The following is a 17,185-nucleotide window of genomic DNA, read 5'->3' as shown; positions in this document are numbered from 1 at the left end:
GAGGGGAAGATAACGAATTCCATTTCAGACACATTCAGCATGAGATGCTGAGAAGAAATTCAGATGAAATTCAGCACATAGTTGGGAATATGGGACTAGTACTCAGGAAAGAGAGGACTAGATATAGGACTTAGGTGAACAGAGATGGTAATTGTGCCAATGAAAACTGATGACATCACTAAAGGAGAGTGTAGAGAAGTAAGAGGGCCCCAAACAGGCCATCTCCTTTTCCTGTTAAGGTTGAGGGCATCACCATCCTCCCAGTTACCCAGGTCTGACTCCTCACTCTCTCACCCCTTCACCTCTGCCCCCATTCCATACCCAATCAGTTGCCAAGGTCTATTGATTTTACCTTCCTAACATCTTTCACATTTACCCCCTCCTCTCCTCTGACTGGCCACTCAAACCCCTGTTGTAGGCTCTTATTACCTCATACCTGGACTATTGCAATAGCTGCTGGGGCATCTGCCTGCCTCAAGGCTCTCCCCTCTTCATTCCAGCCTTCACTCAACTACCAAACTAACCTTCCTAAAGTGCAGGTCTGACTATGTCACTCTCCTAGTCAATAAACTCCAGGGGGCTCCCTATTACCTCCAGGATCAAATAGAAAATCTTCTGTTTGGCTTATAAAATCCTTCATAACCTGGCCCCCTCCTACATACTTCCCTCCACATACTCTTCAACCAGTGATATTGGCCATCTTCCTAGTCTTCAAGCATGATACCCTACCTCCCAACTTCAGCCATTTTCACTGGCTGTCCCCCATACCTGCAACTCTCTCCCTCTTCTGCCAGGCCTCCAGGATTCCTTGTCTCTTCCAAGTCTCTGCTTAAGTGCAATCTCCTGCAAGAAGCCTTTACCAGTCCTCTGTCCTCCTTCATCTTTGTGCCCCTCTCATTTGGGATTATACCAAATTCATCCTCTATACAGCTTGTCTCTAAAGAGTTGTTTTCATGCTCTCTCACCCACTGAATTGTTAGCCCTTTGAGAGTAGGTATTGTTGGTTTGCTTTTCCTTTCTTTGTATCCTTAGCACTTAATACAATGCCTGGAAATATAGTGGGTACTTAATATATGCCTGTTGACTGACTGGAAGGCACAAAGAGGAATATGTCTGCTGAATGTCAGAAAAAATTTCCTAAGAATGAGAGCTTTCCCAAAGTGGAATGGGCTATATTGGTGGGTGGTAGGGGCTCCTCACTGGAGGACTTTTAACAGAGGCTGCAAACCTTTCTGTTGGGGCTTTGAGAAAAGGGATTCTTCTTAAGGTCTGCCTTGGATTGGCAGTCTCCATTTTCCCTTCTAGACTTGAGATTCTGTGATTCTTGAAGAAATATGGCCATAGCCATTTGCAGCACCAGCATAGTGAGGGATGCAGGGAAGCTGAGATGTTACTTCATGACTACAGCCGGGGTCCTCTCCAGCCAAGGTTTTCCCACCTGGCATAGAACAAGATTACCCAGAGGCCAAGCCTCTCACAAGGATTGTGTCACCACTGAGAGGACACCGTTGGCAAGAACCTCAGATAGGGCTTTCCCCGGCACCAAGAACCTCCAGGAAGAAAGAGCTAAAACCATTAGGAAAAATGATGCCTGAAGGAGTCTCACTACCCAGGGGGCTGGCAGGCCCACCAGTTCACAGAACATCTGCTGCCACCCACAGGCATCTGGGTTCTGATTTCTCTGTACAACAAAAACTATTTTTGAAATGTTCATCTTTGAAAGAATTATCCTCTTACTTTAGATTTAGACATGGTCAAGAAGCTACATCTCCTCCTCTCTACCTATGGGAAAATGGAAAATTGTGCAGGCATGAGAATGCAATTTTCATGGTTCATGCTGTTGGGTGCAGGTCACAGAGTCCTAGGTAGACATGGCAGTAAGGAAGGCAGCCCGATACTGTGGAGAGAGCACTGGATTTGTGCTCAGAGGAATTGGCTTGCCTTTGAATCCTGACTCTTCCATTTAGTCTGAATGACTTCAGGCAAGTTATTCAATATCTCTGGGCCATAGGATCCTCTTCTGTTAAATGAAGGAATTGGATTAGATACTCTTTGAGCTTCTATCTGGCTTTAAAATTGCCAAAGAATCACAGAATCTTAGAATCAGAAGGGACCTTGGTGGTCAGACAGTCCAACCCCTACTTAGACAAGAATCCTGCCTCCCCCTACCCTTCAACAAATGATATTCATTGTTTGCTTAAATATGGGGGAACTCATTCACAACCAAAGAAGCTCATTTCTCTTGGGAAGATCTTTAAGTACTAGGAAAAATCTTCCTGACATCAGGTGTAAATTTGCCTCCTTGTACCATCCACCATCGCTTCTAATTCTGTGCTTTGTGGTCAAACAGAACATGTATGATCCCTCTTCTGGGTGTCAGCTCCTCTAGCCTTTGATAAGGGTGATCATTCTCTTCCCTGCCCCCACCAGGCTTCTCTTCTCCTTGGAAACACCCCCAGTTCCTTTAGCCTATCCTCATATAAGCTTGATTCAAGGTCCTTTCCCTCTTGGCTGCCCCTCCTCTGGACACACTCCAGCTTGTCTGTGTCCTTCCTCAAAAGTGGCCTCAGAATTGAACCCAGAACCCCAGTGGGTTCTGACCAGGGCAGAGTATGACAGAAGGATGATCTGCTTGGGCCTCATCTCACAGCTGACACGTAAGGAGCTGGTACTCCACTAAAACCCAAAGATTTTTTTTTCCTGCAGCCTTGCAGGAAGAATGCTTTTTAAAACCTAGGTATAGGACTTCTTGTTTAGTGATACTCATCACATCTGATGTGATATGACCAGCAAGGTGTCAGTCACCTAGTATTAGCTCTCCCTCCAAGTTTTGTATTCTCTTCCATCTGTGGCTTTATCCAAGTCACTGGCAAAAATATTCAATCGCGTGGGACCAAACACAAATCTCTAGGATTCTCCACCACAGACCACTTTCTAAGTTGTCAAGAGATCACTGATGATTAGCCATTAGATCTGGAGATTCCATCAGCCTTAAATCCATCTAATTGTACTGTCACACCCACATTGCTGCATTTCCCCCATAAGATTATGAGTATTTTTAGCCAATGCCTTGCTAAAAATCCAGGTAACCTATTTTCACAGCATTTCCTGGAATGCTGGGCTTGTTAACCCTGACATAAAAGGACATGAGGTTAGTCTGAGATCCTAGGATCCTGTGAATGAGTAATGCATTTGGTAAAAGAAAGAAGAGCTGCTCTGGGAAAGAAGAGAATGCCTGACCTTTCATTTACTGGGCCAGGAAAACCCTGGGGGATCACATGTACTAAGGGGGAAGCATGTGGATCTTTCCAGGGCTCTCAGTAATGGGTCTGACTGTTTATCCAGTCTCATCAGCTACCAATTAATCGCTTCCTTTCTAAAAGAGAAAAAAGGTAAGTGTCCTGTTTCCAACTTTTAAGATGGCATGGAAATCTATTAAAAGAAAAAAGGAATGAAAAAAGTCCCTGGGAGCTCAAGGGTGAGAAAAGAAAAAGCAAAACCTAGCTCACCATTCCTTTGAGCAGCGTGAATTAACGAACAAATGGTCAGGAAGGAAGGGAGGGTGCTTAGCATTGTCGGTGTCAATTGTTGGTAGGCCAGTTAACACCCCCCCCCCCCCCCCGTTATCACCTCCCACTCACAATCTCATTGCCACCCCCTTTCCACCTCACACACAGTTTCTCAAAACTGCTTAGGTTTTCTGGCCAATATGGGATCTATGATATTGCAGGCTGTGTTTGTCCGATGCTTGTTTGCCCAATCAGATGCCGCACACGTGCTTTATCTTGTAGAAGAGCTTAAATCAGGAAAAGAACTTAACTCAGTTTTTCATTTGAGCCAAACACAATTGCTTTAACTGATACTCAAAGTGAGAAAACCAGGTCTAAAATTCCTCACATCAGTTTCTCCTTGTCAATCTCCATAAGGAACAAATGATTAGCAAAGGACTGAAATGAAAGACCTGGGGTTTCAGGGTGATGTGGGTACGTGCTAATGAAAAAAAAAAATTCCCCAAGAGGCAATTTCAGAGATTCAAGAGAGAAAGGATTTAAGGTATCCTCTAAGCTTGAATTTCCTAAAATTGTTTCCTCTGGAGTGAAAAAAGTGGTAGCCCAAACCTCTCTAAAATTTTCCCCCTTGCTAAATAATTATTTCTTGTTATCCTTTTGTCTTTTTCAGATGAATGATTGTCAGAGAGAAAATACGAAAATAGGCTTACTTTTCCCCAATAGTAATTAAATTGCACACAAAACCACCTTATTCGTGCTTCAATACCTTCTCCAGAAAATGGCAAACTGAAAAAGCTAAGAATGGTAGAAATGATAAATCAATTGACATTGTAAAAATACTCACTTGAAGAAAGTTTTAAAAAGCTGATAAGCATTGTAAACCAAAGTCTTATAATTGAATTTGTATTGAAAATGGACTCCTCATGATCTTTTCATCTATATGTGGAATGAATGATACACATGAAACCAGTGTGAAAGATGCTGTAAGAACATTATTGGACACCTTCGTTTCATCCTCCATTCCCAGGGAGGGGGCTTTGCTTTTGAACTCTTTGTGATAACACATTTTTTATTTTGCCCAAAGACTTAAACTACATATCAAAGAATTTCCAACATAGGCACATTAAGAACAACAAAACAGTTGTATTCATTTTCTAAATGCCCCCTGAACACTTACTTTAAAGCATACAACTTCTGATTTTAGTCTTTTAAAAAAAATTTTAATCACTTTTTTTCCAGGCGACAAAAGTATATTACTGAATAAACTGACAATCCTCCCTTTGCCTAGGATAAATGTACAGTTTTAATGCCTCCTAATCACACAAATCAATATAAGATTTTTGTACTTGTGCATGACCTTCTTAAAATTATCCCTCCATTTTGGCAGAATCAGAATGAGTGCGGGCTATTTGATAAAAAAACACTAAGTGTGTGAAATAAGAGCCCTCATCACTTCTGCCAGACTCCTCTTGACAGAATGATGATAGAAGCATCACATCCCTGGGAGAGTAAATGCAAACTGACAAGAGATGAGCCTTTAGATGTTGAATATAATCTCGAATTGTGCTTGGAGTGTCTTATTATCTTGTCTTTTGATGTCTGAAGGGGTGGCTCATTGTTAGAAAAAGGAAAGCCCTCACACATCTTTGCCATCTTTAAAAATTGTTTGGCCTTTAACAACTGCTTTTCCAACTAATGTCCATTTCTTCTGACAATAAATATGGCAGGTCGTCAGAAAGTGACAAACAATTTACTTTCCTTGCCACACTTTTATGGGTTTTGAGAGCTCATGTGGAAGGAAGCGGCTCTTTAAAAGCACTTGGAAATTAGCAGCATTACAAATGTTAAGACAAGGCTCTGTGTGCAGATACTGTTATGGGGCTACTCATTACACTGATTTCCTGCTGTTTCTGGCTTGATGTTTTGCCTGCTGGTGCTAGATTCCTAAGGCTGTTCAAGTTCTTTCTTTATCATTGACTATTTTTAGTCAATGAAAAGCAAACAGCAACAAGCAGGCTTTAGCCTCTCTAAGAACAAGGAGGTCCAGCACACAGTGTAATGTAGACTATTGCCTATCATGATGCAAAAAAAAAAATCATCTTTGTTAGCAACAGATCGATATGAGCACCAGGGATGGTCTATTTCACTTCTTATCCAAACCCTTGTCACTTTCCCGTTCTCAACCACCACTTCCACAGGCTCTAACCCTGCATCCCCAACCACTTGATTTGAAAAAGAAGGAAAAAAAAATCTTCCAAGTTTAATGATGCCCCCAGATCAATAGGATTCCTTAGCAACTAAATCACAGTCGCTCGCTAGTTTTTCTGTCACCAAGTCAGGGTTTTGCGAAAGCATTCAAGTCCTTTTCTCGAACCTCCGTCACTCAGCAAATCCATAAGAATTCTCCAAACGATCGTAAACTGTTAGAGAGTTCAGGTTATTGTATCATTACGAAAACATATTGATACACTATGGATGACAAGACATGGAGCCGCTGTTAGCTCAGTGCAATCATCGGAATGCTATCAGCCATATCCGACTGGATTGGAAATCCCTACCCCTACGCCCCAACAGGCAAATGTAATCTGCCTTTTTAAAAAGCTAGCTAACCCTATGTACATATGCGTCTGTTTATTGTGAAATTTCTAAAGATATGAAGGGGATTTCATGGTGGAAAGGAAAGGACCTCAGCTTATAATGCAGCTCACTACAGCCTACTTTTAAAGTGAAATGCTTAAATAGTCATTTTGAGATTTTATTAATGGTAATATGAATAACTTATGTTTATGTGGTGATTTAGGTGTGCAAAGTGCTTTCAAGACATTTCTTTATTTAGCCTCACAACTCTCTGAAGTAGCCCATTTTACAAATGAGGAAACTTGAGGCTCAGAGAAGTCAAATGACTTGTCCACCTTACAAAGCTAGTAAGTGTCACAGATAGAATTTGAACCCCGACCTTCTGGCCTCCCAGTTCAACACTCCATCCAACTGAGTTGTCTGCCTTCTTCTGAGCCAATGCACTAAAGATGTTTAAAGGCAATAGTTTTATATAATAGTAACTAGCATTTACATGGTGCTTTAAGGTTTATGAAGTGCTTTACACATTTCTCATTTGATCCTCACAACAACCCTGGGAGGTAGGTGCCGTTATTACCCCCATTTTACAGATGAGGAAACTGAGGTAGACAGTGGTTAAGTGACTTGCCCAGGGCCACTTAGCTAGTAAGTTTCTGAAGCAGGATTTGAATTCAAGTCTTCCTCCCTCTAGATCTAGTACTCTCTCAACCCAGCTGTCCACAATGTTATATTAAGTCAGACTGTAAAGCAATATTTCTACACAAATTAAATCTCTGCTACCCACTCTGTTGGGGAAGTGGCCCCTGTCTAAAGACCCTGGTTGGAATCCCTTTCCTCTCCAAAAAAAGTCTGTGGAAACTCTTTTCCAGAACGGCATCGGAGGCCTGCATGTCAATAAATAGCTTTCTGTGTAGCAACGAAGTCAAAGAAGTCTGTCATAAAAGTGACCCAAAGAATATCACCAGGCCCTGCCTTCCTCCTTTTCAGTGAGTGGCACGTCTCCTTCCACACCCTTTCTATTTCTGGATACTTTGCTTAATGAAGAACATAACAAGGCTGGGGTGACAGACGAAATGAAGCCCTGAACCCTGACCCGCTTCTCCAAATCCACGGGAAAGTTCTTGGTTTGATCATCTGTCTCTGTTTACGTTGTGGAAAGGACTAGACTTTAGGTCAATCATCCTCTACCAGTCGTGAATGAATTAAATGGTTTGAGATTTCACATCAGAGATATCCCTTCCTTCACTTCTGCTCAAACTAAGGTGCCCCCAAAAGGAGATTCTGAATTGAAAAAGAATGTCAGCTAATGCCAACCAATTAACTTAAAAAATAGACTCTTTTTACTCTGACATCTCAATATTGGTGACTTCCACGCTAGGGCTACCCTTTCCCCACTACAAGTGTCCAAGAAAATTCAGGACAGTTTTGTGAGTTGCTATGGATAAAAATAATTTGCCCCCCCCATGGCCTTCTAGTGATGAGTCTCTCTGAACTAAGATTAGTCTCCTGGCAAGTGGCACACACAGTCTAGTGCCAGGCTTGACTAAGTAGCTTTTCTAGCTTGGTAACACCTCTAGGAACTTGCACACCATAGACTACTGGAACCCTGGGTCACTTCTACCCCAAGAGAAAGCCTCAAAGGAGAGTTTTAGTGGAGGAATCTTTACATAAATACCTAAGTACAAATCATCACATCTATCTCTCTAAAGAATAGAGCTTAATATAGGAGTGGAGGGGTGTGTGTGTGTGTGTGTGTGTGTGTGTGTGTGTGTGTGTGTGAGAGAGGAGAGGAGAGTGTTCAGACCCACGATTTCATCAGTGGGGGAACTCCCAGTGTGGAAAATCCCTCCACCCATGCAACAACTTTTCTTTGTAACCTGTGGTCTTTGAGAGTTGCCTGAGGCACTGAGAGATTGAGTGACTTGTTGAGAGATGTACAATCAGAATGACTCAGAGGCAAGGCTTGACTCTAACTTCATCCATTCCCACATGACCACTGGCTTTAAAGTTAAACCTTGTGATGACGCTGCCCCTTCTAATGTTGTCTAACCCCACCCCCACAGAGTGTCTGGATACATACATAGCTCATGAATGATTAAATGGAATCTCTCTATGCCAAGTATTGGACAAATGACATTTTCAACAGGACCCATATATTATATAATTGTATATATACATAGGTAATAAAAGTACCCCAGACAAAACTCTTTGGAATGCTTAGCTACTCCCAAAGCTTGCCAGAGTTTATACTCTTTTCAAGAACCATTTCCAACAAGCCAACATGTTCTAGAGCTCCTGAATGTCTTTACTCAATGTAACAGTGTGTCTGCAGAGGGTCCATGCTGTTTTCTTCACAGTATGGGAGAGGAGAGAAATAGAGACTCACTTTCCTTCTGAGGATGCTGAAAGCCAAGCTCGCGTTACTCTCCATCCCTTGGTCAGATATTAATTTAAATGAGCTTAACCAAAAGCCGTTTGATATCCAAGTAATTGAGAATTGCATTTAAATGAGATTGTAGGAATGGCACAAACTGGAAACCGCTTATAATTGTAAATTAGCCTTAATCAATTTTGTGTTGAACATACAGGGGATCTTTGCTGACTATGCATGGTCGTCAGTATATAGAAGCCAGAGTCACATACACACTAGGTCCAATACACACATACATTTAGATAGTTCCTTAATTCATGTGCACTCCATAGAACAGAAGTAGAGGTGGTTGTTTCTAAACCCCGAGTTTAAAGGTTGGCTAACTTGGTCTTTCCCAGATTCCTGCAGCCCTCCACCACCACTGGGACCTTTTCTCCTTCATTAGGCAGATGAAACTGGAGGGACCCCCCAAAGTTCAGGAGTGCAACAGTTTGCCAAACAGGAGCAGTCTCAGAGAGGAAGATGAAATGGCTTAAACCAGGGCTATCATACAGACTATCTCAAGGCAAACATCGAGCTGAATTGCTAAAGAACCCTTTTCATGTTTGCTGTTAGGAAGGACTATACGGAAAGTAGTTTTAAGAAGCCTTTTGGTTCTCTCCCAGATGCTATGGTTAATCAGCACATTCAGCCTCCTGTCTGGAAGGAGGCACATTTTGCCAGAGCAAACTCAAGATGCATGTCCCTAACAGTGAGCTGAAGGATTCCCCAGACTGCTATGCCCATGAAGTTCATAGACACTAATATTACTCAGTTTCTCAAAGTGCAGACACTCAGGTTTCTGCTCATATTTTTAAGGAGTGTTGCTGGTGATACAACCAAAGAGGTTGTCTATTATCACGTTCAGCAATTAGATCAGGCTCAGGGGCCTTTAAAAAAATTATAGAAGGTCACTTTTCTTGTCCCTTTTAAAGACTTTAGAAACACTATAAAGGTATTCTGAGATGCACACTTACATTGTTATATTTATTCATGTTCTTATGAATTTGGAAATAAAAATATCATCTCTCTTGTCACATCTCTGAACAAAAGAGGCAGCCAGATTTTAAAAAAAAAGAAATATTAGGGTCTTTCTATCTTAAATAAGTGGGGTTTTATTTCTTCCAAATACTTACAAAGCAAACTCAATTTCAATTTCTCTGAGGACAAGCTTCCTTGAGCCAGCCAAGCTCCAACACTATTCTTTTCTGAGTGACCTCTGCTTTCACACTAAAAGGGGCTTAGTCCTGTTTCTGATAGCAGCAAAACAGGATCACATCGAAGAGCAAGGGATGTCACCGTACAAGTCTGCCCAGGTTTCATACTGTTATGGGCTCTGACTTCTCTCCAGCAAGAGAAATTCCTGGCAGAAATTTACATTAAAAGAAGAAACACAGCCCGGTTACTTTAAGGGCAGGGGGAGGGAGGGGAGACACGGAGGCATTGATGGAAGCCCAATAAGATTCTTTCTAAAGGAATAGAATTTGGATGTTTCAATAGTGTTATATGTTGAAATCAGACCCACAAAAAGAGTAGTGCTAAAAGCTTTAGAAATGAGCATTATTGTGTGTGATTGATAGATAGTAGATGTTTGATGATTACATTTCACACATAAATATCTGTATTTATGTACATACACATATACATACATACACACACACCAAAGAAACCATAGATCCAATCCCTCTAAGAGTATATATAGGTATATGTGTATATTTAATGCATATGTGCATTATATAGGTATATGTTCATTGCAAATTGTTTTTCTCTTCAGAAAGGAAAGCAAAGACTCAGTAGGAAAAAAAATTTAAAAAACCCAAAGCATGAGCGTAAAGGTGAAAATATTTAAGTGGTATCAATAAAAATGAAATCAGAGTTGAGCATGCCAAAAGAGAGCAGATCCAGGTGGATTAAAGAGAAAACTAACCCACTGGAGAATGGCAACTGTTACTATGAGATTTCTCCAGCTACCTCTGCCTTTGGATATTTTTAAAAAATTTATTAACCTGACAGCAGGAAACTTTCTCCAGATTGCCCCCTGACAGGGTGCCAGCTTGGTATAAGCACTTTTCTATCTTTTTTCTTTAGCATAGGAAAATCAGGAGCCATGCTAAGTGATGCCATGTGCCTGTTTGGGCACCTAGGACTCCTGCTCTTACCCTGTCTGAGCCCAAATGCATTCCCATGGAGGGCCCAGGTAATTGGAAGCCAATAGAGAGCAAAATGCCACCATGAGGCCTCTCCTTCCCTATTTCCATCCACTTCCTTTTTAATGTGTGAATGTCTGATGTATTATTAATCACTAAACATAAACCATCAAGAGTCTCAATCAAAGAAAGCACCAGCTTTCTCCCAAATTGTCTGTTTGCTGTTGGATAACAAGTAAATGCCCTTTGAAACTGTTAGCCACTTATGTCTTTTCTTTCAGGTGGAGGGCAGACAGAGGGGAGAATTTGATCTGGTTAATTCCTGAGAAGAATAATGGCTACCAGGTCACTGTCAAGCAATTACATTTGTTTCAGGATTTAGATTGTTTTGAGCTGGAAATATTGGTTAAAGCTCCTCCCCAACACACACACACACACACACACACACACACACACACACACACTGTACTCTTTTGCTTACTATATAGAAGGAAAGCTCCATATTAACAAGCTAACTCTGAGGAAAAACAACATAGGAGGCTTTACTCGACTAAAATGGGATCAGTTCTAGAAAGCGTTCAGATGGTGATCATCTTAGAATTATCCTAATGTGATCTGGGGCTGGGACATTTAAAGCAAACTAGAAAAGTCATGACATTATAAGAAATAAAATCCAAGACCACTTCATTAAGAACTTCATTCCCTGACTTACTACATTGTGCTTGGATATTAAGCATGCCTCACCGTAAAACAAACACTTTCAAAGGCAGGCAAAGATGCAAAGATACAGGCAGACAGACAGAGAGACATAGAGGTAACCTTCTCCTCACCTTCGAACCTCTGACTTGAGGACATCAGGCCTCTCTGGAAGAAGGAGAAGAGAAAGGAAGCAGGGATAAATTCCCTCTTTTATGTCACACTCCCGTGTGCGGTCCTCCATGCAAGCACTGCTGGGAAATGGTGACGGCTCAGTGACAGTACATGGCTCACAGTTTGGACATTGCAGGGTTCTTACAAGATGCTTAAAAGAGTGGGGTCCTTCCCTCATGTGCAGGTGGATATATTTTTATAAAGATATGAATATATGTAAATAATGACTAATATTGTCAAAACACACGAAGCGTCTCCACGGGATAACAACCACAGTGTGTTAGATTAAAGACTCTGAGTAACATTCCTAAATGCACGCCATTTCCTTGATCACCAGATATCAAAACACATCCAATGATACGATTCTGACACCATCACAATTAGTTTCTGACTTAATTGAGCAGAATACTGGTTACCTCAGTATTAAACAAACAAACTTAAAATGACTGCATCATCACAGGAACAAATTCTCAAATTAGATCATTGGTAATATTTGTTTTGCCCTTATAAGACAGAATTCCCATATTCTCCAATGAAACTTTTTTTCCCCAGTCAACTGAAATGTGAATTTTTGCTCTGATAAAAATATGGCAACTCTTAATTTCCTGAAGCAAAATAAATGTTCCACTCGTGTGCATTTCTCTGTCAGATCCTAAACACTTCCCACCACCACTACCAAATTCCTCCTGGGGTGAGGCCCTCTGTTCTAAGGTCTTGCCCTTAATACATTTTATGAGCAAATTATTAACAGCAAAGCATGAGGTCCCTGAAAGAGACCCTTAAATATAGTGATGAAATCAGTGATACTGTAACAGGAGCTACAATTTGTCTAAGCGTAGACTTCCCCACAATCCCCCACCAATGACCTCCACTCTGACCTGCAGAGACCACTGTCTCTAGGGGTGAAAGACAATTTATTCTTTCATCCTTTTGTAGCTGAAAATGACTCTGCTGCAATAAATTCTAATCAAGCCAAACTGGATGATAATTTTCAAAAAATTCTTACAGTAGATATTTTCTGTAGAAGAGATACTGGAAAATATAAGGTAGAACTGCACCCTCCACTCCACCCCAACCCCAGCCCCTTAGATAGATGATTTTGTAGCAAAGAGTCCCCACCCTAACTTGTAACCCTTTTCAGAGAGTTCACAGATAAATGACATTGGATACCCACTCTTTCGAGCCTAGTTACACGCATGCAATTTCTTTTACTCTGGAAAAATACAGTATCATTAAAGGCACGGGCAACAATTTTGCTTTCAGGTGCTCTGTTTCTCTGTTCTGTTTGGTGAAGCCTCGGTCCAGGGCACTGCCCATTTCAAGTACAGTCCAGTGCTACCGAAAAGCAAAACCCAAGCTGAGAGAGACACGTCATCACTGGATGAAAAGCAATCATGAGACTGAACTTGAAACAAGTAAAATTTCCCCAGGAGCAGACATGCTAACAATTTACCCTTCCATGCTCAAATAGAAGAGAGGAAATATTTAAGACATGTTTCCATAAGGCCTAACTTTTCAGCCTGAATAAAGCAAACCGGATTGGAAAAAACCTGACTATGTATATTACTTTATCCAATCTATATCTTCCATCCTTTTAAGGGCCATTCCTCTTATCAAATTATTTTAAATTCCAATTACCCCCTTTCAGTGAATGTGAAGAAAGAAATATTGAATGGGCCCCAAAACTGCAGAGGAAAGCGTCACGATTAATGCATGTAGTAGAAATGTCACTATAGAAACACGTTCAGCCTCTTCAGCCTAAAGGCCACTTGTGATCATGGTTCAGAGTGTGGACCTTGTTAAGGCAATAGTAAGTAGCTGCCCTATAGGAAATCCCTCATTTACTCCTCCAGCTGAAGCACCAGGAACCAGGATGACCCTGGGACAACCCTCCTCTGACATAGGAGCTAGGTTTCCATATCCAGGTTGGGGATTCCTGTTATGCCATCAAGTCGACCCAAGAATCAAGCTTTTTCTCAGGATTTACACGAATAAATCACACCCCACTTAATGATTTCTAGGCCCCGGCTCTTCCACATGAGGCAGATTTATCTCTCATAAGTGTGCTATCATGCTGACGGGTGTGCAAGTTAAGCAAAGCATTACCCCTGATATAATTACTTCAGAGAACACAGGGGCCCTCTTTGGAACTTCCTGCTCACTCTGGCATCTGGCTGCTCACTTCTCCTTCCACCCTTCTGAACTCGTCAAAGCATTGGCGATTGCTGCTCACTATGTTTCCCCCTAGATGCTCTGAGTGTCAGGGTATAATTTAGAGAAAACCATAAAGGGCCTGATCATTCCTGGGATTTCCTTTGTTCATCCACAGAGGGCATTCGGAGGAGGATGGACCTGCACAGAGGGTGGCAGAGGGCTAGGGCACAGGCACCAGCTCTGGACCTCCTGGGCTGAGCCACCCAATAAAGCCTGGATGGGAAACCCTCCCCTGGAGCCCACTGATCAACACACGACAATGGCAAAGGCATGAAAAATGAGGCTCTTTGTTTGCCTTACTCTCGGTTCCTAGTCTTACTCTTGGGCTCTTGGTGAATCTTGGCCAAAAAGAAGCTCCCTTTTCACCTGCTTTGGTTTGGTGTGAGTGGCTCTCCTTTCTGGGCCATGGTATGCCTTTCTGGCCACTCCTCCCATTTCCGTTTCCTAGAAAAACAGTTTTGAGGAGAATGTTGCAAGCTCTCAAGCATTCCCCCAATGTAAGACTCCCTGGGGAAAGGCACAATAAAAGAATGGGCCCTAATGAAGAATGTTGAGAAAAAGAATCTTTGTTTCAGTTTAGGGAACCTGTTTTGTAGGTGTTGTCTGCTCCCATTGGAATAGGATCCATGAAATGCTCATCTGGGCAGGTCAAGTCAAAAGAGACAGACTTGGCCTGGTGGAGTCCATTCTTCAAGTCAAGGCTAAGTTCTTAGCCCAGGCAACACCCAAGCTTATATTAAGTCAGCCGCTGGATGAGTGGGATCCTCTCAATATTTTTCAACAATGTCTACAGGAAATTGAAGGACAAAGGTCTAGCTTGCATTTGGAAATCTATAACTCCCTTCTCCCAGTCTCCTTTTGCTCATGTTTCCAGAAATGGTCCTTATTTTCTTATTCTGTATCCCATATTACTAAAAGCTGGGACCCATTGACAATAAGTCTGAAATGCCACATAGACACTGAGAAAGATAAAAGCTCTTTCCTAGGCTTAGAGAACATAATTTAGAGGCTCCCCGGTCTAACCTCACAGGATGTAAAATGAAGGAAATCATAAAATAAGGGCCCAAAGGACGCATCATATAAGTAAGTCAGGGAATTCCAGAAAAAAAATGGTCCAACAGCCAGTATGGCATTCCCAAATCACAAGCTTCCTAAACTTTTTTTTTGTAGTCTAGCAAAAGAATATGCCTTATCATTACCATCATTATTATTATTATTGATAATTTGATTCATTTTTCCTCTTGGCTTGTCCCCCAGGAAAAAAAAAAGTTGGCAACAATTATCCGTGTTTGAGAACTTAGAGAAATATAGAGGAACTCTGAGCTCCTCGTTCATTTGTGGGTTTACTTGAGAGAAAACTCGTCAGTCAGAAGCACAGGAGTAACTGTGTCAAAGGCAGCTACTGACAAGGATTCATGCCCACTTTCGGCACTGACTGTTTTCAGCTCAGTAATACATCATCTATAGTTAATGTGGAATTCACTGCATGAGGGTCAAAAAACTATTCAATATTGATCTTTTCAGGCAGATTAAAACTACATAAGCTTTTAAAATATATTTTATAAGCACATTGCTTGACCCATCTCTCCCTAACCTCCTCCTCTTCCCCAGCAAAACAAGGCAACGGTAAATTCAGGAAATTCATGTGCTTATTACTAATAATTCTTTCCACGAATTTTAGAATTCAATCCACATCACAGTATCATGTTGGAACAAAATTGACTCAAATGAGAATGTTGGGCTTGGTCTACGTATATTGAAGCTAGAATGACTGATTTCCACACAAGAAAGGTGACCACCAATATCCTAAAACTGGATTCTAGCCTATTGTCAAGTAAGTGCAGTATCTGGATTTGTGTTGTGTTGTAAAATCCTATTCTATCTTTCAAATAAAGTTTCTCCATAGAATACTCAGCATGACACCCTAGGTGCCCCAAATGATGAAAAATCATCCATTTTAAAAACACCCTAGAAATACTAAGGACTGACCAGTCTATTGTGGTATGTTCTGCCCCGGGGGTGAAATCATCAACTTAGATATTAACCACAGTGTTAAGACTTTTTAAAGGCTGTACTCCAGGCAACGGGAAGGCTTTCTGAAATCCCAGCCAAGAGACTCTGCTTACATGAAGGCAAGCTGACTTTGCCGGGGAATTGTCTATTTCTTTTTTTCAGAAACTCATGTCTGAAAATAATTAAAAGGAAGTCTTTGAGGAGTAATCGTTCTGAAAACAAAATGCCACGTCTATGCCATGAAATGCTGCTCAGGCAGAGACGTCCATCAATATCCATCAGTCCTGGCCGTCTGCTTCCACAACTCTGCTCCCCTTTCTGATTAGAGATCACTGTTGCCTGGGCTGCCTTACAGGGTGTCATCTGTTTGAATGACAGATGTCTAGGCCTGCCAGACCAGCCACACTCTTCTCCTTGCTCTGTTTTGGTTCCTGAGATAGGGAAGTCTATGGCTTCCTCAGGCTAGTCAGATCAAAACTGTGGCTACCACGGACACTGTCTCAGATGGAAACTATGTATCAGATTGAAACCATGTATCAATATGTAACAAGGGAAAGGGGCCACGGGGGACGCTGAAATCGACAGCATTCTAACCCCTCAGACAAAACAAAATCCTTCCGGTTGAAATTGACAAAACAATCTGCCTTTTCCCGGACCCCCTGGAGTATGGCCTTTGTCGATCTGGGCAGAATGGTCTCTATGGGTATTTTTCTCCTCTTCTTTCCTCTTTAGACTACACAGGAGAACCACTTCCCCCTCCTCAAAGCTGCCACACAGCCCACCAGGGAGTGGATATATTTATTCAATCAATGCCAGATGCTTTTCGCCCTGAGTACTGAGGAGACCCGGATCCTAAGCATTGTCACCTTCCCTTTTCATCATCCAGACCCTACTCAGGAACCCCGGGACAGACAGGTGGCGGGCAGCTTCGACACCGGCATGCTTTAACTTGCTGGTGGGCTCAAAGTTTGGAGGGCAGTCCAGAAGGCATCCGGGAGCCGCCTCAGGGCTGAGCCCCTGCCGCCCCAAACTCCTCTTTTTGCACTTGGGGGAAAAGGGGACAAACACCTCGACTGGGGGGAGGGGAGAGATAGGGGAACGCAACTGCTCTTCCGGACAACACGGTCGGGCTGAAATGAAATACGTCGCCACACTTACCGAAGAGCTTGCTGGGAGCGTCCTGGCTGTCATTGGATTCCCCGGGCGCAAGCAGGGGCTCATTGAGCTCGCTGTCTGGAGTCGCTGCCTGGTCCTCACCTCTCAACTCTGCATTCATTTCACTCCGCACTGACAGCAGCAGCGAGGGCTTACTGACTTGTCCAGCTATCATTGGATCCTAGGACAGGGAACAGGAGTGAGGGGGGAAGAAAGTGGCAGCTTTAGCTGGCTGGCTGGCGTGCTCTCTCTCTCTCTCTCTCTCTCTCTCTCTCTCTCTCTCTCTCTCT

At 42.3% G+C, this 17,185-nt stretch overlaps 1 protein-coding gene across 1 annotated transcript in view; it reads right to left on the bottom strand.

Moving 5' to 3' along the window:
* The window catches only part of POU6F2 (POU class 6 homeobox 2), a 394,263-nt gene extending 377,193 nt beyond the window's left edge, over nucleotides 1-17,070 (bottom strand). Inside the window, exon 1 of the mRNA XM_027835747.1 lies at nucleotides 16,899-17,070. Within this exon, the coding sequence (XP_027691548.1) occupies nucleotides 16,899-17,070 (172 nt within the window). The remainder of the gene's footprint in view (nucleotides 1-16,898) is intronic.
* Nucleotides 17,071-17,185: the final 115 nt, after the last annotated feature.

This window comes from Vombatus ursinus, unplaced genomic scaffold, assembly GCF_900497805.2.
Source record: "Vombatus ursinus unplaced genomic scaffold, bare-nosed wombat genome assembly UNPS02014817.1, whole genome shotgun sequence".
In the NCBI taxonomy this organism is placed as follows: domain Eukaryota; kingdom Metazoa; phylum Chordata; class Mammalia; order Diprotodontia; family Vombatidae; genus Vombatus; species Vombatus ursinus.
This window is presented reverse-complemented; position numbering and strand designations above follow the sequence as displayed.